The sequence below is a fragment of the Colobus angolensis genome, unplaced genomic scaffold (genome assembly GCF_000951035.1).
Source record: "Colobus angolensis palliatus isolate OR3802 unplaced genomic scaffold, Cang.pa_1.0 Scaffold72, whole genome shotgun sequence".
In the NCBI taxonomy this organism is placed as follows: Eukaryota; Metazoa; Chordata; class Mammalia; order Primates; family Cercopithecidae; genus Colobus; species Colobus angolensis.
In genome coordinates, this window is record NW_012120932.1 from 2,543,269 (window position 1) to 2,566,111 (window position 22,843).

The 22,843-nt window shown below is 55.8% G+C and overlaps 1 protein-coding gene across 1 annotated transcript in view; it reads left to right on the plus strand.

Annotated features, from left to right (window-relative positions):
* Positions 1–22,843, plus strand: part of PHF2 (PHD finger protein 2) — a 48,322-nt gene that overhangs the window by 13,888 nt on the left and 11,591 nt on the right. The window contains exons 3-15 of the mRNA XM_011927471.1: positions 1,977–2,137; positions 5,473–5,614; positions 9,408–9,594; positions 10,645–10,807; positions 12,134–12,221; positions 12,700–12,806; positions 14,370–14,461; positions 15,708–15,797; positions 16,376–16,744; positions 19,025–19,144; positions 19,631–19,749; positions 21,759–21,937; positions 22,063–22,133. Coding sequence (XP_011782861.1) covers positions 2,029–2,137; positions 5,473–5,614; positions 9,408–9,594; positions 10,645–10,807; positions 12,134–12,221; positions 12,700–12,806; positions 14,370–14,461; positions 15,708–15,797; positions 16,376–16,744; positions 19,025–19,144; positions 19,631–19,749; positions 21,759–21,937; positions 22,063–22,133 — 1,836 coding nt within the window. The 5' untranslated portion in view covers positions 1,977–2,028. The remainder of the gene's footprint in view (positions 1–1,976; positions 2,138–5,472; positions 5,615–9,407; positions 9,595–10,644; positions 10,808–12,133; positions 12,222–12,699; positions 12,807–14,369; positions 14,462–15,707; positions 15,798–16,375; positions 16,745–19,024; positions 19,145–19,630; positions 19,750–21,758; positions 21,938–22,062; positions 22,134–22,843) is intronic.

A 22,843-nucleotide genomic window follows, 5' to 3' on the forward strand; every position in this document is an offset into this window, starting at 1 on the left:
GGTAACTGCTTTCCTTGAGGCATTTCTGGGGACTCAGCTCCACAAACTCTTTAGCTCTTCTGAGCTTGTGGCCTGTCTGCCCAACTGGCACGTCCCTGGACAATCCGACATGTGTCTTAGACCACATGTGTTCCCAGATCAACTCTTGGTCTATCCCTGTCCCCTGCTCCTGCCCCTCTACCATGGGCCCTCTGTAAATGGCCTCACCTCTGCCCCTCTGCTCACAACAGTCTCCTGGCTGTCTGTATTTGCCTCTTCCTGTTCCCTCCCACTTTCTGAGCTATCACCAGACTTATTGATCTCCTGAACCCCCTTGGCCCTTTCCCTGTCCCTTAGTCTAGGCATGGTGCCCTGAGCCTCCTGATGCTCTGTACCCCCACTCTGCCCTGCTGCAGGCCACTGTCCACACAGCCACGGACAACTCGCAGACTACACCGCTGCCCTACTTAGAATTCCAGGGGCTTGGCTGGGCGCGGTGGCTAACGCCTGTAATCCCAGCACTTTGGGTGGCCGAGATGGGTGGATCACCTGAGATCAGGAGTTCGAGACCAACCTGACCAACATGGTGAAACCCCGTCTACTAAGAATACAAAATTAGCCAGGCGTGGTGGCACATGCCTGTAATTCCAGCTACTCAGGAGGCTGAGGCAGGAGAATTGCTTAAAACCTAGGAGGCAGAGGTTGCGGTGAGCCAAGATTGCGCCATTGCACTCCAGCCTGGGCAGCAAGAATGAAACTCTGTCTCCAAAAAACAAAAAAAGAATTCTGGTGACTCCCAGTGCTCTTGGTGTGTAAAGAATTCTTGCGGTTCCCAGTGCTTCTGGTGTGCAGTGGGAGCCCTCCAGCTGTGGCTCCTGTCATTCCCACGCCTGCTGCCGTCTGTCCGCGCCAGAGACCTTGGGTGGTGCACTCCTCCCCTCGGCCCTGCCTTGCTGGGTGCTCTTGCCCCTGTTCCCTGCTGTCCTCCTCCCCAGTGCTGCTCACAGCTGTGCCCATCCCATAGAAGCATGTCCCCAGGGTCACCAAAAAGAGGCTGTTCTAGCAGGCCCTGTGGACCACAGCTGCCCAGGGGCCTCTCAGGGAGCAGGAGGCAACCTGGGGCATGGAGTGGGGCTGAGAGCTCTGGGTCCAGCTATATGACCCTGGGCAGACCATACTCCCCCTGGGCCTCATGTCCCTGGGAAGATTCCTAGGGTGTGTCAGTGCTCTGCCAAGGTCATTTGTCCTGTTTGCCTGTGGGCCCCTCTCATCTGCCTCTGGCCCTGTGGTGGTGGCCATGTCCAGTAGGGAGCAGGCCAGGACTGGATGATCTCGCCTGGGTCCTTGGGGCTGACACTGCACATGCCGTTCATCCTTGCCAGCCAGGGGCCTCCTCCCAGCCCTGCACCTCTGCTGCTTCCTCTGGGGCAGGAATGTGGGGACAGGCTAGGCAGGGCTAGAGAGAGACAGGAGACCTAGTTTTCACGCCGTGCTGTCTATGTGGCTTTGTCCAAGGCCTTCCCAATATCAGAGCCGTCTTAGTGGCTCTTGTTCCTGAGCTGTGATTTGGTGACCCTGCCGGGGAGAAGCACCTAGCTGGGAAGGGGTGCATGGGAGGTGCAGTGGAGGAGCTGCCCCCATCCTCACCTATGGGTCAGCCTGGGTGCTGGTGGTGGGGGAGCGACCTTGCTTAGGCCCAGGCGCCTCTTGCCTCTCTGTCTTGTTGGGAAGGACAGGCCCTTGTCACCTCGACATTTCCATCTGACATGTGTGAGACCTCATGTCCCTGCTCCCCCAAACAGTGGGGTTCCAGAGTCATCTGCCCTGGCTGCCCTATGGTCCCACGTGTGACATCATGGCCAGGCCTCCTCCTGTGGCTGTGGGAGGTGGGTGGCCAGACCCAGCCCTGCCTCTCCAGTGCCGAGGCCCTGTCCACACCTGTCCTGGTACAGGAGGCCTCAGGCCCGATGTGGCCTCTGACCTGTGCTTCTCTGCAGTGCTGAAGACGTGGTGGCCCGTGTGCCAGGCAGTCAGCTTACACTGGGCTACATGGAGGAGCACGGCTTCACCGAGCCCATCCTTGTCCCTAAGAAAGATGGGCTGGGTCTGGCTGTCCCGGCCCCCACGTTCTATGTCAGCGACGTCGAGAACTACGTGGGTAAGTGCTGTCCCCTTCACAGTGCTCTGGGACTGGAGCTGTGGAGTGCTGGGGCATCCACCACTGCTGTGGGACTGGAGCCAGGAGTGCTGGGGTACCCACCACTGTGCATGCTGTTTCCCCGTGCTCTGGCTGTGTCCCATGTGTGCCGTGAGCAGGGGAGCCTCAAGGCTCACTGTACTCTGTTCCCGGTACTCTTAGACCCTGCGTCCCACTGAGATGACAAATGACCTGGCAGATTCCTTGTCCTCCCAGATACTCTGACTGCAAAGTGGGGGCTGGTCTGGGAGACCCTTTGATTCTGGCAGCTATGAATTGTATTACTGTGGGTGCTACTTGTCACTGCCATGCCTGGGAGGCCCTGGTGGTGCAGGTCCATGTCCCCATCCTGGCTGCCTGATTAGGGGCCTGGCCTTCCTCATCTGCACCGTGACCTGCCCCCATAGCACCACAGTCTCCTCCTCTGGATTCCATCTGGGTTCCAGCCAGTGCCATTGCCATCAGCAGCACCCATTTCATGTCCCCTCCAGAGCTACTGGGCTCAGGTGGGCACTTGTGGGTAGAGGAGGCACCTGTGGGGGTGCCGTTCAAGAGGCAGCGGCAGGGAGAGGCCAGCACACCTAGCAGTGTCCCTGACAGGTCAGCGGCCCCACGGCCAAGCATGGAGGCTCACATGGTTGCAGGGCCTCAAGGTGCTCATGGGGGATGCTTGGATGGCCGGCCTGGGGAGGAACAACCCTGAACGGGCAAATGCCCAGGACAGAAGATGGGCAGGCAGGCACACTGGCCTCTAAGTGCTCGGGCCCCGAGACGACTGGCCCCACTGCTCTGAGCCTCACTCTCTTCCTCTGTGCACCCTGATGGGGTGTGTGCTGAAGGTGAAATGAGGTCACCTTTACAAGCCTGTGGGCACATAGGGGCACCCACCAGGAGGCCATCAAGTTCCATTTCAGCAGGGGGCTAGGGCCCTGGGTTTTCTTTAGAGTCACATGGCCACCCTGGGGCTACCGAGACTGGGCTCCCAAACTCGTGGTGAGGAGGAAGAGCGAGCACCGTGGTAGCTGTCAGACATCTCGGGAAGAGGGGCTAGAAGGTGCTCGTCCCGGGACCTGGGGTGAGGGTGTTGGGTGTCCACGCAGAGGGGCTGATTCTGTGGGATTCTTACTGAGGAGGAGGGCAGGCTGGACGTAGTTGGAGCCGTGGCACTAGCTCTGTGGCTGATCCTGCCCTGAGCCGGGATCCAGCCCCTGGTCTCTCCTGTGCTCGGCTTTCCCACAAGTTTGCCTGAGAGGGGGCCATGGCCATCTGGTGGGCTGTTTCTGTCTTGCTGCACAGTGCTGGTCAGGCAGCCTTGAATACCCCCACTGTAATGTTCATGCTCGCCAGCCAGTGCTCTTTCTCACCTTCCCAGACCCTGGCATGGTGCATGCAGGATAACATCTAATACATAGTGAGGGCCTGCCCAGTGCCAGGCACTTTTCTAAGCTCTTCCCATGTAAGAGCTAATTTCCTCCCTTCCACAGCTCTGAGAGGTGGGTCCTGCCCTGCCACCAAGACCCTGGACTCACCTAATCATGCGGGTGGGGCCTGGTTTGTCTCCTGGCCCTGTTCCCTTCACAGCTGTCCCTGAAAAAGCAGGGAGGAGATGGTTCGTAGTTTGTATTGCTTCTATGTCTTTCGTTTCCCTCTTAATTTTTTTTTTATGATGGAACTTTTTAAACACACCCAAAGTTAGAGAAACGGTAAACCCTCATGCACGCAGCACCGGAAACAAAAACCACCAGCTTTCGGCTGATTTTCTGTCTCCCTACTTTTTTGTTCTCTTGTAGTATTTTAAAAGGAATTCTGATCATGCATGGTAGCTCACGCCTATAATCCCAGCACTTTAGGAGGCTGAGGTGGGTGGATTTCTTGAGGCCAGGAGTTCGAGACCAGCCTGGCCAACATGGCAAAACCCCGTCTCCACTAAAAATACAGAAATTAGCTGGGTTTGATGGTGGCACTGGTAGTCCCGGCTCCTCAGAAGGCTGAGACAGAATAATCACTTGAATCTGGGAGGTGGAGGTTGCAGTGAGCCAAGATCGTGCCACCGCACTCCAGCCTGGGAGACAGAATGAGATTCCATCTCAAAAAAAGAAAAAAGAAAAATTCTTTTTACATACATCATTTTGCCCATAAAAATTCTAGTACATAGCTCTAGCAGACAATTTAAAAAATATATAATCACAATTCCATCATCGCACTCGATAGTATTAACAGTAATTCCTTGGTGCATGTAAGACCCAGTTTAATTCTTCCCAGTTGCCTCAAAAGTGCCTTTTTACATTTGGCTGTGGAATCCAAATGAGACCCTCACATTGCATTTGGTTTTTATATCCCTGAGGTCTCTTTTATTCTGACAGCCCCATTTCGTTTTATCCTGTTAGTTTGTTGGAGAAAAGGCCATGTTGGTCCTGCAGAATGTCCCACATCCAGGATTCGGTTGCCAGTGTCCCCAGTGGTATCACTAAGCAGGTCCCTCTGTCCCAGGTCTTTCCTATAAACTCGTGGCTAGAGGCTTGCTTGACTTGCCTTCAGGTTTTTGGCAGGACTCCCTCTGAGTGGGTGTGCTTCCATCCGTGGGGAGGCCTGTCGTGCGTGACCACACTCTTGCAGTGATGCAGACAAGGCCAGTGGCCCCGGCACCCACCTCATCTGTCCACACTAATCCCACGGCCTTGCAGTTTGTGGTCAGAGGAGCCATAGAGAACTATTGCAAAGGGCGACTGGCAATTCTGTCCTTCCTTCTCCCTCTATCAGTCATGAGTCTTTTGTAAAGAAATTTTCCTCTTAGCTCATCTGGTTATCCTGAACTTTTCTTTGTCAACTACAGAAAAGCCTTTTCCCTTTATTTATCAGTTTGCCAATTCTCAGAGTAATGAATAGGTGCCCTAGAAGTGCAGGGGTTTTGATAGCTTAATTTTTAAAATGTAGGTATGTCTCATGAATTACTTGGAACATACACTAAAATGTATTTGCTGTTCGTCTGAAATTCAGGCAGGCCAGGCGTCCTGTGTTTTTATTTGTTAATCTGGCCACCCTCGCTGAGGCCTGTGACCTGGCTGCCTCGCAGCATCACCAGGTCAGATGAAGAGTGGTCAGGGTACTTTGTTGAGCCAGGGGAAAAGCAGGCAGGTGAAGCTGGACGTTGGCACCTAGAGCCTCTGTACCCAGCCCCTGGCAGCTCCTGCTGTGTGTGAGGCAGCCAAGGCTGTGTGTCCACTCCACACATCCTGGCCTCAGGGAGGCTGTGCCACCTTCCCAGGGTGCTCAAGCTCCTCCCGCCACCTCCCCAGGGCCGGAGCGGAGTGTGGATGTGACAGATGTCACCAAGCAGAAGGACTGCAAGATGAAGCTGAAGGAGTTTGTGGACTATTATTACAGCACCAACCGCAAACGGGTCCTCAACGTCACCAACCTCGAGTTCTCTGACACCCGGTGAGTGCTGCCACCTGGGGGTGTGGGGGCTGGGGTTGGGGCAGGGGCAGGGGCGCTGTGCTGTCCTTGGTGAGAAGCACAGGGCAAAGGTCTCAGAGTTGGAATACTGCACGCGGCACACACTGATTTTTCCTGTCTCTCTCTCTAAATTTTTTCATTTTTTCCTCTTTTTTTTTTTTTTCTTTAAGGCTGGCCCACAACTGACTGTTTCTCTTTTTAAAGTATGAAGGTGACACATTGAGAACAATTCAAACAAAAAAAAAGGAGCAGAAAGGCAAAGCATCCTCTGGTCTTGGCCCTGCCCATCCCACTCCTCAGAGAGAACCATTGGTAACGGTGTGTAGTTTTTTCCAGAATGCACACACTCATGACACATTGAGACCTATGGCACACCCACTTCTGGACACACAACATTCAACGCTTATTCATGGACACACCAATACTCATGACGCCCACTCGTGGACACACTCATGACACTCACACTGACTCATGGACACTCCAATGCATGAGACATTCATGACACTCTGACCCTCACATTCGCTCATGGACATACTCATGACACGCTCACCCATAGATATGTCACGCACCCACAGTCATGATACCTCATACTTACTCACAGACACCGATGCGTGGTGCACTCACACTAATGGACACACTCGCCAACACACTCGTGACACAACACATCAACACTCATGGACGTACTCATGACACATTCATAGACACGGCACACTAGCGGACACATGGACACACGTGACACACGCTCAGCACTCACCAACACAGTGTACACTCACACATGGACACATTCGCCGACACACTTCTGACATATTCACAACACACCGGCATGCCGCTCACATGACACGGACATGTGATACACACTCATGGACATTCACAGACACACTCCTGATAGACACTGACACAAACATAATAAATAGACTCATGACACGCTTATGACAGGCACTTCCTTGATGCACGGAGATGCTGACCCACTGGCACACTCACACTCCAACACCTGCATCCCTGGCACAGTTACCAACACCTGCACACACCCGTGTAGACGCCTACACGCACACATGAGATACTGCAGGGGCGACTTCTGTGACCCACCTCCCTGCTTTCCAGGCAAGGCAGGCCCCACACAAATGTGCCTTGGTTGGCCTGGTCCCCCTGAGTTCCTGGCGCTAGTCGTCGTCAGCTCTGCAGTCACTGGCTGGGGCATCCTCTGTCAGGGCTGACCTACACTAGCCTGGCTTCCTGGTGCAGAGCTGCTGGCCCTGCACTTTGTGGCTCTGACCTTGTTCTCCCCACGGGCTGCCGGCTTGGGTGTGGTGGGTGCCTGCCCTGGACCCACCCCTCACCCCTCTCCGTCACATCGTCTCTGCCCTCCTGCTGGCCCCTGGGAACGATCCAGAACACTCAGTCACTGTAAGGCATGGGTGGCTAAGGATGGCTTCAGTCTTCATCATTTCCATCATGCCTGTTTCCTGAAAGCACATAACATGTGCAAAGGGGCAGGTAGGGAGAAACATAAGTATTATCTAAAACCACACCAAGAAAGAGAATACAAAACTATGCCAAGAATCACAAAAAGGTAATATGGCTGTGCGTGGTGGCTCATGCCTGTAATCCCAGGACTCTGGGAGGCTGAGGCAGGAGAGTCACTTGAGGCCAGGAGTTTGCAACCAGCCTGGGCAACAAAGCAGGATCCTGTGTTTATTAAAAAAAAAAAAAAAAAAGTAATGAGCTTTCAGTTTGGTTTGAGCTTCCTAACAGCAAAGGCAAAAAGGGAACTGGAGTGGGTTATGGTATCAGAGAAAGTGGTATGTATTGCTTTGGTACCAAACAACATAACTGAGTGTTGTTTCCATCAGCTTAATTTACTGCCCTGCCTGGGTTGAGGGGTTCTCACAGAGAGATGTCTGGGTTATAGAGCTAGAGAGAGATGGTACTTTGGCATGTGGTTTTCTGTTGGGCCTTTCAGGGCCATCCCTTTGCCTCCTGTTTCCACAGGCCCAGTTCGTGGACCATTAGGGGGTTGTTTGCAACTTTTGTTGGGCACTTACCTACCAGAGCCTTCACATGGGCTTGGGTGGGGGCCATGGAGTGGGCTCTGCTTCATCATTAAGTCTGTCCCCAAGGATGTTGGTCAAGCAGGTAAGGTCAGGCCTGACCCTATGTGCTGTCTGGGGTAGCTCTTGGGGCCTGCTGCCTCAGGGGGGCCCACAGTGACCAATGTACCCCCAGACCAGAGAGATGCCTGCTGTGTGGCAGGTCTAGGGTGATGTGCCCACTGCTGGTAATTCAGACACACATCACATCTGGACTCTGCTCATGGTGGCCTTGCGTGTCCATGGGGGCTTCGAGGACCAACCCCCCGCCAACTCAGAGGAAGGTGTGGCCTGCCCTAAACAGGCCAAGCAAGGGGAAGAAGGACGTTTGGGGGTGTGGTGGGAGGCAGGGACAGCCTGGCCCCTGTGGTGTGTGGTGTTTGAAGGACATGGCTGGAGATGGGTCATGAGGGCCCTAGTGGCAGGGAACCCTCTCCTGTGGGCAGCAGTGTGCCCAGACTGCGGAGGTTTCAGAGGTTGGCAGTGGGTGTGAATGGGGGCGATGAGGACTCATGGGGGATGGAGAAGGGTGCTAGTTTGGAACGTGCTGGAGATTTAAAGGTGAGGTCTGTGACTGAAGCTGGTAGGATTGGGGTGGCGGGACTCTGCTTGTGATTTGTGACAGTCTTGTCCAGAGACAGCTTGTCTAGGTTGGTGTGGCCTTTGGGTAGAGACAGCAGCACTTGCAGATGGGCTGACAGAGACGTGACAGACCCTGTCTTCCTGGAGGCAAGAACTCCCAGATCTGGTTCTTAGTGGCAGCTGAAATGTCACTACACGGGTGCTGTTGAGCTTGATTTTTTCTTCTTTTATTTGGAGACGGAGTCTCGCTCTGTTGTGTAGGCTGGAGGGCAGTGGGGTGATCTCAGCTCACTGTAACCTCTGCCTCCTGGCTTTAAGCAATTCTCCTGCCTCAGCCTCCCAAGTAGCTGGGATTACAGGCACAGCAACATGCCCAGCTAGTTTTTGTATTTTTAGTAGAGACAGTGTCGTGTCTCGCCATGTTGGCCAGGCTGGTCTTGAACACCTGACTTCATGGTCCGCCCACCTCTGCCTCCCAAAGTGCTCAGATTACAGACGTGACCCACCGTGCCCAGGCTAATTTGACGTTTTTGATGAAATGTAACGCATTTTATCCAGGACAGTGACATTTCGTTGAATCGAAGACTGCCTCTGCATCTCCCTATCTTCCCTGGATATGAGTTGGCTGGATTTGACAGTGACCTGACATGGCCAGGGTTCGTGGGCGCCCTGTTGTCAGCCCTGGAGAGCAGTGGCTGTTATCCAGGTGACGCCAGAGGCACCCGGGCTGAGTGTGAGAAATGATGTCTATGCTCCAGCCCAGTGCTCCACAGCCACGTGCATGTGGCCAGTCTGGAAAGACTTGCTTTCCAGTTCCCAAGAAAGGAGGTTCCCTCTTAGGGGTGGATGGTTTTGGGGCCTTCTCATCGTCTTCTGAGGGTGGAGGCCAGCATCAGACCCAGTCTCCTGCCAGGGCCACAGCCAGTGCCTGGGCTTGTTCCGCCCTCTGTGATCCTGTTTGCTCCTCTGTGAAATGGGAGCTGTGACACATGACCTGCAGGTGGTGAGAGAGTGTGGGACATGCCTCACAGAGCCTGTTTCCCTCTCCAGGGGACATCAAAAAGGGAGTCCCAGGTTCCCTCACCACCTTCCTCTCCCACCCCCAGAATGTCCAGCTTCGTGGAGCCACCTGACATTGTGAAGAAACTGTCCTGGGTAGAAAACTACTGGCCAGATGATGCATTGCTGGCCAAGCCCAAAGTGACTAAGTACTGCCTGATCTGCGTGAAGGACAGCTACACTGACTTCCACATCGACTCTGGGGGCGCCTCCGCCTGGTACCACGTGCTCAAGGTGAGCCATGCCCCTCGGGGCACCTCAGCCTTGCCATGGCCGTGACCCATCTGCAAGATTGTCTGCAGTCCCCACAAGTCCTGACTGTGGCCAGGATGCCACTCCCCAGAGGGCCCTGGACCGTCCATCCCTGGGACAGGAGGCCTCTGGAGATGTACTCTGGGTGGAGGGGCAGGGGTGCATGTGGGACCAGAGAATCGCATGAGTGTCTCCTTGTTCTAATGGGATTCAGGCTCGTTAACAATTGGGTGAGGCCGCTGGGTGACCGTGCACTTAGAGGAGAAAGGGGGTGTTGCAAAGACATCCTGGAAGAGGGGCCAGCCGTAGCCAGGGCCCCGCACAGGAAGCAGTGGGCAGGATGGGGCATCTGAGTGGGCAGGGAAGGAAGGCTAGGTGCTTCATCATCAAGGCTGGGAGACGGAAGCCAGAAGAAAAATGAGACATAAATAGCAACAGGAACGAAGGAAACCCTAAGCTGTGGGCTCCCCCAGTTGCTAACTGACCTTCTGCAGACCAACTGGAGCTGGACCTGGGGCTGGGCGGGTGTGAATGCTCGTCCCACCTCTGGGAGGCCTTGAGCAAGTCACTGGGGCATCCTCGGAACCTGCCTTGGTCCCATTGCAGTAGGACAGGGGTCTCGCTGCTCCCGGTGCAGAACCCCTCCTGGGGCCTGCCGTAAGACTGCCTGGGACACAGTGGCATTATTTGACCCAGCCTGGGATCCAAGTGGCTCTCAAGAGTGGAGCTACCTGGAATGCTTTTGTTACCCAGTTACAGCTTTATTTGCAGCCTGGGCACCCACAGCATTTGTAGTGCCTCAAAACAATGTACTGTGGGATTATGGGCTTTAGCTCTTGACTGTGCTGGGGGCGCAGACACCCAGAACCTTCCTAACACCCACACTTCTGAACTGCAAAGCACCGGTGCCCTCAGTGGTGCAGGCAGGAGTCGTGGACCTGGGCAGGGTACTTTTCACTTTAGGACCTGTCACTTGCACCCCTACCCCCGCCTCCCGGTGTGGGCGGCTCTGCCAACAGGCTCTCTTGGCAGGGGGAGAAGACCTTCTATCTCATCAGGCCGGCCTCGGCCAACATCTCCCTGTATGAGCGCTGGCGGTCTGCCTCTAACCACAGCGAGATGTTCTTTGCCGACCAGGTCGACAAATGCTACAAGTGCATCGTCAAGCAGGGCCAGACCCTCTTCATCCCGTCAGGTGAGTGCGGGCAGCTTTGGGGACCGTGTCCTAGGGATTGCCGGGCCTCATCAAGCTTACTGCCCTGTCCCTTGGGCCGTGTCCCCACCACGGGGTCTCTCAGCGTCCCTGGTGTGCCTGCTCCCTTGTCCGGAGCTTACCGCCACCCCAGCCCAGTCCCTGCAGAGGGGCCAGCCACGGGGCTTGTTTTGTCTGGTCAGCGTGAGCAGTCGTCACCACCGAGGCCACCTTGGAGCTGCACAGCCAGTCAGCCGCCTTCACAGCCTGGCTGGGCTCACTGTGACTTCACAGCCTGGCTGGGCCCACGGCTGGAGACCCAGCTCAGAGAGCCTTGTGCGGGGACAGCAGCCACGGCATCAGAGCCAGTGAGGGAGGAGGGCGCTAGCTGCTAATTAAGGCAATAGTAGGGGACATTTTGAGTCTGTGCTGGGGGAGAAAGCCCATCATGAGCCGCTGTGTGCCCCTAGATGATGGTAGAACAAATCCCAGACATCCTGCTGTTTCACTTAAATATTCCACTGTTTCTGAAGGACTTCCTTTCCTTCTAAAGTAACATAGCTGCAATACTGTTCTCACATCTCGAAAAATGAATAATTAACCACAGTTCCGTAGTATCATCAAATAGCCAATTGGTGTTCAGATTTTTAAATCGTTTTATAGGGTTTTTTTTTTTTCATTTTAAATAAGTATCAAACTGAAGCCCTCATATTTTAATGATTTATAAGCCTCAGAATCTTCTGTAATGTCTGGGTCCCTCCTCCCTCCGTTGGCTTCCTCACAGTCACAGCTATTTAGGAAAGAGCTGTGGATTTCCCAGGGTCTGGCCCAGGCTCTGTCTCTGAGGATAACCTGGGGACCAGTCCCAGCTCTGGGGGCGATGCAGCTGCCCTGGCCTTGTCTTCTGCTCCTGAGTGTGGTTGGGAGGCTGGGTAGCTGGACAGAGGCTGGAGCTTCCTCTCTCTGTCTGAGTACTGCCCCTTCAAGTGGCCTGAGTGAGTCCCCTCAGCTCTGGGCCTTGGTCTCTCTGTCTGTGCGGGCTGGACTGACTAGTCTGTGCCGCCTCAGACACAGCTTCTCCCCCGACCCCCTTCCATGGAGGCTAGGGTTGGACCAGGGCCAGAGAGCTTCTTCCAGGGAGGCCCCAGGCTGCTGGAGAAGCTGCAGAGGTGGACAGGGCACCAAGGTATAGGCAGGCAGGAGCTGGATCCTGGGCTGGGCTGGGCTGGGAAGGCCTGTGCTGGTCTCCACCGCTCCCTGATGTGGAGCCATGAGAAACCCGTTCATGGTAGCAAGGTGGGGCACCAGCCACTCCCCTCTCTCTCCCAGGCTGGATCTATGCCACGCTCACCCCTGTGGACTGCCTGGCCTTCGCGGGACATTTCCTCCACAGCCTGAGCGTGGAGATGCAGATGAGGTAGTGCCTGCTGCGCTGTCTGCCCTCGGGCCCCGCAGGGCAGTGTCCTCCCTGTAGCTGGGTCGGTGCGGGACGCCTTGGGCTGAGTCCTGCCACAGCACGCCTGTGGGAGGCCTGGACATGACCGTCAGCCTCTGTGGCCTCTTTGTGATGTGGAGGGAAGGAGGAGGTGGGCTCTGGGGTTGTGCAGGCCGGCTCCCCGAGGGACCTGGCTGCTGGACGGTTGTAGTTGCCCTTGGTGGGGTTGGGGTTGGGGTTGATTAAAAGGCTGCTGCCTTCTCTTCTTGGGCACTGACAGAGCTCTCATGGGCCCCAAGGCCTGCAGCCACCAGGGCAGTTGTCCCCTGGACCTCTGCAGCTGTGCAAGGCCCAGTGGGGAGGCCTGAGGGCCCGGTGGTGTGTCTGGGGCCCGGATTGACACCCAGTGTCACCTGCTTGATGGTCAGTGCACTGAGAACTGCTGTTTGTTGGCTTCCAGAGCATATGAAGTGGAAAGGAGGTTGAAACTGGGCAGCCTGACTCAGTTTCCCAACTTTGAAACTGCCTGCTGGTACATGGGGAAGCACCTGCTGGAGGCATTCAGAGGTACTGGTCACTCCAGGGTGGGCGTCCGAGCCCGGGGCTCTTGGCTGTGGGGACAGCCAGACCTGGGTCAGGGTGGACTGTCTGGGTGTGAGTGCCGCCTTCCTGTGGCCTGAGCAAGGCCCTTTGGGACTCAGCCCCCTGGGGCTCAGTTTCCCCATCTGTATAATGCAGGACTGGATTGAACAGGCTGGGCCTCTCCTTCCGATTGGACTGTCCCTTGTTTTAGAACGAACACTGGGCTGTGGGTTGAGAGGGGCGAGTGTGCATGGCCTTGGTGCAGGTATCAGTTACACCTGCTCTACCCTCCACACTGGGAAGGTGGAGCCCTCGCTCTGTCACCAGCTGAGGAGTGGGTGTGAGTGGGCTCTGGGTCCCCTTAGGATCCCTCAGGGGCGTGGCAGCTGGACCGTGAGGCAGGCTTGTGGCTCAGTCCTGGCCCTCTGTGGATGCACTGTGGCATCCCTGGGCTGCCCCTTTCTGCCCCAGGTCCTGCCTGGCCACACCCTCAGAGATGAGAGCAGGTGGCTCCTGGCAGCCACCACCCTGTTCAGGCCTCCAGACTGCCCAGCAGCATGAGGGAGCCTACAGGAGAGTTTGCATTTATGTGTGATTTCCTTTCTCAGTGTGCCCTTCCCCTGAAGTTGCTCTTAGTTTTTCTTTTCTGGTTCTGATAGCAGCCAAGAGTGCTTTTATGCAGAACCCTTTGCACTCTGGCCCTAGTTTGAGAAGGTAAAATGGTCCTTAGTTGTGGCTGGCCAGGTTTCAGTAAGATTTTCCCATTGCTCCCCAAATGTGGAGCCCTGAGCTTGACTCCGGCAGAAGGAAATGCCCAAGATGGGAGTCTAGGCCTGCCCTCAGGGGACTCGTGCCAGGGAGGCAGGGATCAGGGCGGCATCTGGGAAGCCACCCCACAGGGCCAGCCTGACTACTGGCCAGCTAGGCCACTGTGGCCGTGTCCTCTCTGCCTGGGCCTCCCTCTCTGAGTGGACGACAGTACAGTTGGCCCCCAGGACTGAGAGGACCCAGGGAGCTGCCATGGTCCTAGTGAGTCGGAGCCCTGGAGCCCTGGAGCCCTGGAGCCCTCTCCAATGGGAAGAAGGAGGGAGGCCCACAGCAGGAGCACACCTCCCAGCTGAACTGTGGTTGGCCCCTCCACTGTGCTAAGGGGGGTCATGAGATGGGAAGAGGTGCTTGGGGATGCCTTGTGTGGGCCCTGGAGACAGCCTGTGGCCCGGGTCCGGGCATGTATAGCCCGTTGCTCAGGCAGGGCTGGGGTGTTGGGCAGAGTGAGGAGAGCCAGGCAGCCTGTGTTAGGGGCCGGGAGGGTGAGACAGTGGGAGGATGGTGGGAGGGCCAGTCTTTCCTCAAGCAGGGCAGGCCACCAGGAGAATGGGCACCCCCAGGTTCCAAGAGGAACTGTTGGCAGTTGAGCTGGTGGCCGTGGGTGGAGGGAGACCTCTGGAAGGCTGGACCTGGCATCCTCTGGTCTGGCTCTGTGGCTGGGCACGAAGGCACCTGTGGGCAATGGGCATCCACCCACCTCACCCAGTGTCTCCTTCCCAGGCTCTCACAAATCTGGGAAGCAGCTGCCTCCTCATCTAGTCCAAGGAGCTAAAATTCTCAATGGTGCTTTCCGATCGTGGACAAAGAAGCAGGTAGGAATCATGTCACAAATGCCTAGGGCAGGAGAGCAGTGATAGGCGGGAGGACCTCCCTGGAGACCCAGCAACAATGTCCAGGACTTGTCCTGCTTCAGTGAGATCCAGCCTGGGGAGGATGATGGTGCTCCCCTGCCTGGCTTGGCCCAGGGTATGCCTTTGTCCCAGACACCCCTGCTGTCCACTGATTGGGCCACCTGAGGGCTGGGGGAGGACAGATGTAGATGCAGAGCCCCCTCCCTCAGGGGCTTACAGCTTGGTCACAAGTTGGTGCGAGGAGAGTGAGCAGGTGTCAGTGCCTTCTGGGAGGAAGGTGGGTCTGCGGGTGGAGGACAGATGGCTCATGGTGGGATGACACTGAGCACAGAAAGGCCTGGAACCTGGTGGGGGCAGGGAAGGACTGGGGGAGTGGCTGGCTCCAGGACAGGGAGTGCTGGGGACACCCTGTCAGCTCCTCCTGGCTGGCCCTAGCATTAGCTCAGAAGCTAAGCTGCCTGATAGCGGGTGCAGCGCCCCAGCCACCTTGCTCTGTGACCTGGGCAGCCCTTTCCTGTGACTCTTCCCGATGTGTGCGCTCCCACAGAAGCCACTTCCTGTGTTCCTTAGCATCTTCCCTTGGTTTTGGCTACAGAAGGGAGGGGAACGTCTGACTCAGCCTTGGGCACCCTCTGGGACAGTGTTTCCTGCTGGGACTCTGATTGTGCAGAGGCGCTATGTCCGCTCCTGAGAGGAGGACCCTCTCCCAGGCCAGAGAAGGACAGTGGAGATTTACAGGCAGCTTTCAGGAAGGCCAGGCTGCAGGGAATACTGTGTGCAGCCTGCCTCTCTCATGGATGGGCCACGCAGGAGAGGTAGCCAGTGCACTCCCAGGGCCATCCTGCAGCCGCCACCTCCCTCAGGTCTCAAGACCCAGGGCAGTCCAGGGCGCCCCTCCCAGCTCATCTCAGCCGGGTGTCCGGGTGGAGTGGCCTCTGACCAGGAAGAAGGGATGGGGCCCATGTCCATTCCATGGCTGGCTGGTGGTGGCCTCAGGCAAGCTTGTCCTCTCGGTACTCGGTTTGTCTCCCTATTGATGGGGGCTCACAGCAGAGACCTCTTGCCAGGGCAGAGTTTGGCTGGGAAGCCCCTCGCCTCATGCTGATCAGAGTGGCTCAGCAGTCAGGCGACAGCCTGCAAGAATGCAGGGATATGTCAGGGCCATGGGACGTGTCGGGTGCTGACCCTGGGCCTGGTTGTCCTGCAGGCTTTGGCAGAGCATGAGGACGAGCTCCCGGAGCACTTCAAACCTTCACAGCTCATCAAAGACCTGGCCAAAGAGATCCGGCTCAGTGAGGTGGGGCCATGTCCAGGTGCTGGGCTGGGGGATGGGGGAGGGCTGGCCTGTCTTTCTCTGGGCCCAGGGGCCAACCTGACAGACAGCTGCCAGCTCCAGGAAGGCCAGTGCCCCAGACAGTCCTCCCTGCACTTTCCTGGGCGAGCTTGCCTTTGTGAGGGCTCAGAGTCCCAGGTCTCTGGCTGGGTCTGTGTTCTGGTGTGAGTGTGTAGGGACTGAGAGATGGCGCCAGCCTCTCTCCATCTCCCATGGGGAGGGTACTCTGTGGGAGGGGCCCCTGACTTAGCCCCTCACATCCCAGCTTGTGTGATCCTGGATGAGCCCTCTGCTGCTGTGCTGGGGTAGAACAGAAGAGCCTTGGGGAGAGCAAGTGACTGATGGCATGTGACGGGTGTGTCACACAACAGCGTGGGTTGGGTGTGAGTGTGTCACTTGATGGTGTGGGGTAGCTGAGCCTTTCCGGACTGACAGCTCCCTACCAGCCTGGCAGTGAGGGTCCCCAGCGTCCTGGTGTGTGGACCCTCCTGGGCCACAGTTTGGTAGAAGCAGCATGTGACCCTCTCCTTTCTGTATCCCAGAATGCCTCCAAAGCCGTCCGACCGGAAGTGAATATTGTCGCTTCGTCAGATGAGGTGTGTGACGGGGACCGGGAGAAGGAGGAGCCCCCGTCTCCCATTGAGGCCACCCCGCCTCAATCCCTCCTGGAGAAAGTGTCCAAAAAAAAGACTCCCAAAACTGTGAAGATGCCCAAGCCGTCCAAAATCCCCAAGCCCCCAAAGCCCCCTAAGCCCCCAAGGCCCCCCAAAACGCTGAAGCTCAAAGATGGAGGCAAGAAGAAAGGGAAGAAGTCCCGGGAGTCAGCCTCGCCCACCATCCCCAACCTGGACCTGCTTGAAGCCCACACCAAGGAGGCACTGACCAAGATGGAGCCGCCCAAGAAGGGCAAGGTGGGCCCCCCTCACCCTGACTCCCCACCTCAGCACCAGAGGTGCTGCAGCATCTCTTGGGGGCCAGGCCAGGCTTGGGGGAGATAGCTAGGGCCCATTGTCCTTGTTCCCCTGGGGCACCTGGGAAGATGTGGGGGTCTGGGCTCTTGCTGTGGGCTCAGTTTGCCCAGAAGATGCACTTCCCTGCCTGGTCCTGACCCAGTCCTGCCGCATCCAGGTCCAGACCCCCCAGAGTGGACAGGTTGTGCCAGCAAGCCACAGAGCAGTGGGCCTGGAGAGGGGCCCTCATTGAGGAAGGCAACACAATGTGTGTGTGCTGTGGCAGAGGTGGCCCCCAAGAGGGCCTCCTGGTGGAGGAGGCATGGTGGTTTTCCAGGAAGGGATGTCTAGTTTAGGTTTCCTAGCCAGATGAGTAGTTGCCATGGGACAAAGAAGCCCTGGGGCCTCCCTGGGGCCAAGGCATTGAGGTTAAAACCTGAAGGTAGATGAGGTATCTGTAGAAACAACAGGAAGAATGCCATTGGAGGGGAGGGGGTTTAGGGGTGAGGACAGGACCAGGGTTGCCCTGATAGTCTGAGCCCCTGTGGACAGTGAGAGAGATGGGCCCAGCCCTGAAGACCTACTCTGACTAGAGGATCTTAGGTCTGGGCTTCAGGGACCATAAACCCCTGAGATCAAGCACCATTGAGTGTGAGCTTCTGCCAGGAGGAGGTTGTTATCCACTTCCTGGGGGCCAGGACACTTGAGGGCCAGTATCACAGGGGTGTAGTGGGACACTTTTGTGTTCTGTTTAACAGGGCAAGCATGAATGAATGCATGAGCAAATGAGTGGATGGCTAAATGGCTGGATGGATGAATGAATGAATAGATGTACGAATGGATGGATGAATGGATGAACAGATGGATGAATGAATGAATGACTCGATGAATGACTGGATGGATGGATGGATGGTTGAATGGATTAACGAATGGATGAATAGATGAATGTATAGATGGCTACATGAATGAATTGATGGATGGGTAGACTGATGAATGAATAAATGAGTGGATGGATGGGTGAATGGGTGGATGGATGGATGGATGGATGGAAGAACAAATAAATGAATGGGTGGGTAGATGAATGGATGATGAATGAATGGGTAGATGAACAAATGGATGAATGGATGGATGGATGGATTAATGAAAGGATGGATGGATGAGTGGGTAGATGGATGAGTGCATAAGATGGATGGGTAGATGGATAGATGAATGGATCCTTGGGTGGATAGATGAAAGAATGGACGGATGGTTGGGGGGTGGGTGGATGGATGGGTTGATGAATAAATGGATGGATGGATGGATGAACAATGGATGGAATGGATGGGTAGATGAATGGATGAATAAATAGATGGATAGATGAATGAAAAAATGGATGGATAAATGAATGGATAGATGAATGGATGGAAAGGTGGATGAACAAACAAATGGGTGGGTGGATAAATGAATAGATGGATGGGTGGATGATGAATGAATCAACAAATGGTGAGTGGATGAATGGGTGGGTGGATGGATGGGTGGGTGGATGGATGGGTGGATATATGGATGGATGAACAAATGGGTGGGTGGATGAATAAATTGATGAATGAATGGATGGATAGATAGAGGAATGAATGGATGGATAGATGGATGGATGAATGAATGGGTGAGCAAATACATGCATGGATAGATGAACAAATGGATGGATGGATAGGTGGGTGAATGGGCCGATGGATGGATAAATGAATGGATGGGTAGATGGATGAATGGGTGGATGATTGAGTGGATGGGTGGATGAATGAATGAATGAACAAATGGATGAATGGATGAATGGACGGGTAGATGGATAAATAAATGGATGAGTGGATGGATGAATGGGTGGGTAGATGAATGGGATGAATGGATGGATGGAGGGATGGATGAACAAATGTATGGTGCATGGATGGATGAATGAATGAACGAATGGGTGAGTGGATGGATGGGTAAATGAATGGGATGAATGAACGGATGAACAGGTGGGCAGATGAATGAACAGATGGATGGATGAGTAGCTGGATGAACAAATGCATGGTGAATGGGTGGGTGGATGAATGAATGAATGAATAAATGGATAGATGGATGGGTGGATGAATGGATGCATGGATGGGTAGATGGATGGAGACTTGAACTGCAAGCACATGGGCCAGAGACAGGGAATCTGTGACTCAAGGGAGCCCCACCAGCCCTCTATGTCTGCCTCTGGGTCACAGCAGCCCTTTTTTCTAGGCCACAAAGAGTGTCCTGAGTGTGCCCAACAAAGACGTGGTTCACATGCAGAATGATGTGGAGAGGCTGGAAATACGAGAGCAAACCAAGAGCAAGTCAGAGGCCAAGTGGAAATACAAGGTGAGACATGCACGTCTGCATGTGTGTGCGTGTGTTAGCTCAGTGAATGTGAGTAGAATGAATCTGTGAGGCCCTATGTGTGTGAAGGAATGTGCAGACATGTGTCTGCTTGTCCTGAGTAGGTAGTACCATGGGGTGTGGTTATGTGGGCCTGAGGTGTGTGTGACCACCCATGGACTGCCTTCCTCTGAGTTCGTTGGGATGCAAGAGGTTGAATGTGTCACCCTGTATGTTAACAGTGTTTCCCTTCACTGTCCACACTCTGGTTTTCATTCCCACTCCCTGGGGGCCAGGCAGCCTCGAGGCACTGAGTCCATGGGGTGCAGGCCCCTGAGCACCCCACAGCGGCCTGGGTGGCCACCAGAGCTAGGGGTGACTTTCCTTAGGCGTGTTCCCAGCAGCTGCCTCTTCCCACTGACACTAGTCGGGGTCCTGACCCCCCACTTCTGTGTGGGGCTCAGAGACGGCCCTGGTCTTGCTTTTCAGAACAGCAAACCCGACTCCTTACTGAAGATGGAAGAGGAACAGAAGCTAGAGAAGTCACCTCTAGCTGGGAACAAAGACAACAAGTTCTCTTTTTCTTTCTCCAACAAGAAACTCCTCAGGTATGTGAGTGCCTGGATGGGAGGGGTGACCTCACACGTGCCCCACATCACACACGCCATACATACTACATTACACACACTGCTTTATACCACATACATACCATGCATGCAGTCTGCATCTCACACACACACACCACACACTGCATCACACACAACCACACATGCTGCACATCACGTACCCCATACACACACAGCCTTTGCCTGACACACCTCGGGGGACCCCTCTCCCTCTGAGCTGCTGACCTCACTGACTGCAGCCCCTGTTCCTGGCACGCTTCTTCAGACCTAGACACCAGCAGAGCCACATCCCTGCCTCCCACCACGCTCCACCTGCAGGGTGGGTGTGAGGAAGCAGACGTGCCTGGGTGGGGATGGATTGGAAGATGCAGCCAGCCTGCAGTGAGGGATGGGCCCCCGAGTCAAGGAGGGAGGCTGTGGGACTCCATGAATGTTAGATGTGTGGCTCTTGTGAGCTGGTGCTGAGGACGTGCATGGGGAACAGGGTCCTGGCTCTCAGAGCCAGTGGGGAGGGCCTGATGTGAACCCAACATGGGACCCTGAGTGCTGAGAACGTGACCCATCTGGGAGTCAGGAGGGCCTCCTGGAGATGGCCCTGAGCAGAGATTAGGAGGTATGTTTGGGTGGTGTGGTCATGCTGGATGAGCTGCGGGGTGAGGTGAGGGGTGCTGAGTGGCAACCTCGAGAGCCTCATGGTTCCAGTGGCAACACTTGGGCCTGTGTGTGTTCCCAGTGCGTGGGGCATGTCACCTGCTGAGGCCCCACACCTGGCTGGAGTCAGACAGGTTCCAGCAGGAGGGGCGGCCACTTTTCTGCAGCAGCCACTGATTAATTTGGCCGGGTTGTAGTGTCCTCATTGAAGAGATGGGAGGAGAAGGCCTCTTTCTGGGTGGTGGAGAGAGGGGGCAGTGCCCAGGTGGAGTCTTGTGAGGGCCGGGGAGCTCAGGGCAGCAGGTGAGGCCATTCAGCCAAGGGGCAGGTCTGCAGGGTCCTGTGGCTGCCCAGCTTCCTTGCCCTGGGCATGTCGCTTGCCTTGTCTGAAACTCTGCTTCTAGGTTCCTGGGAAGCTATTAGATGGCATTCACTCTGTGATGGTGCTATGGAGTTGAGGATGGAGATGAGAAAGGGCGGTGTGACTCTAGCCTGTGCACACTTGTGTGTTCTGTGGCCCGGCCTGTAAGGCAGCGGGGCGCGCCACCCCTTCACTTAGAGCATTGGAAGCAGCCTCGCCCAGGCGCTCTATCCAGGTGTCTGCACTTCCATTTGCTCAGAATTGGCGCTGTGTCTGTTTGAAGTTCCAGACTTTTCTGCCTCAGCCTGTTGTCCCTGCTACTATAGAGAGGGAAACCTGTCCTCAAACCCCTGGGAAGGCAAAGGCCGGAGCTGCTTGCAGGCCAAGCTCTGAAGTAGTCCTCCTTCGCGCCGGCAGGGAGACAAATTACACACTATTTCTTAGACTGTTACATCTATCCTGTATCCCTGGCCTGGAGTTTATTTTTCCAACATAGCTATGGAAAAAAAACCAGGAAAGTTGGATCCTATTCTGGTTAAAGACCAGTTCAGCATGTGCCAGGATTCCCAGGCAGGCCGGAGGCAGGGCTTAAGCTTGTCCAGTGGCCCTGGGACAGTTGGGGGTCACTGTCTTGAGCATCTAAACTGCCTGGGGAAGGGCTCTCTCTGCCTGAATGTGGTGCGGGGGGAGGCACAGCGTTGTGTAAGGGGGTGTCCTTTCCTGTGGGCAGGTAGCTTCCCACCGTGGGGACTGAGGGCCCAGCCTGGCCTCCTGTCTGCAGAGGCTTGGGCCCTCCACCCTCCTCCCATCTTAACTGGGCCTGAGGCTTCTTTGAATGGAAATTCAAATGGTGACAACATCACCTGCCTCCTGGAGGCCATCCTGCCGTGGCTCTGGCAGGGGACCCCTTGGGAGGTCCCACTGGTCCACTGGCCTTGGGGCTGTGTGGATGCTGCTGACCCGCTCGCTTCTGCCCTAGCTCCAAGGCTCTCAGGCCCCCGACGAGCCCTGGTGTGTTCGGGGCCTTGCAGAACTTCAAGGAGGACAAGCCCAAGCCTGTGCGGGATGAGTATGAGTACGTGTCGGATGACGGCGAGCTCAAGATCGACGAGTTTCCCATCAGGAGGAAGAAAAACACCCCGAAAAGGGACTTGTCCTGTGAGTTGGGAGGGGGTGTTGGGGGAGGGGTGTGGGAGAGGCCTGTCCCTCCCCCGAGAGGTCTTCCTGGTGTGGCTGGCTCCCTGCAAGGCTGCCCGCTGGACTCCCATCTGCTGTGCTTTCAGTCTTGTTGGATAAGAAGGCTGTGCTGCCCACGCCTGTCACGAAGCCAAAGCTGGACTCGGCAGCGTACAAGGTGAGCTGCCTTCCGGGCCCGCCTTGGTCTCAGGGGCCATCTCTGGGCAGTCCCCAAGGCCGTGGTTTGAGTAACTCCAGGGTGGTCTCTGAGGGTGTTTCTGCATGAGATGGCGAACGGGCCCCGTACCCTCACCCCACTCTTTCATGTTCTGAGGTCATGTCCAACTCTAAGACACAGTGGTCATCTCTGCCTGGGCTTGCAAGGGGTGTGTCCCCACTGGGCCCCCTGCCGGGGGAGGTTATCAGGATCTAGTGTATTAACTGCTTTCCTCCAGCCTGAGGTCCCTCTGGGGCTGCAGGCCCTGCCCCCGCCTCTTCTTCCAACCACAGCAGCATCTCTTTACATGTGTTACACACTGGGGCTGTCTCATTTAAGGGTTCCTTTGAACCAGAGTTCCTCTGTGAGTACAGTGCACAGTGTGAAGACAGTTTGGTCCTTTGTGGTTCTGAGAGAGCTCTGGCACCCGCGTCTGACCCGTGTGTCTGTGTGCCGGCCATCCAGCCCTGTCAGCTCCAGGGGCCTCTGCCTGACCCCAGCCAGTGTTCATTAGAAGGGCAGTGGCTCTTTAAAAACATTAAAAAACTGGCCGGGTGCGGTAGCTCACGCTTGTTATCCCAGCACTTTGGGAAGCCAAGGCAGGCAGATCACGAGGTCAGGAGATCGAGACCATCCTGGCTAACACAGTGAAACCCCGTCTCTACTAAAAA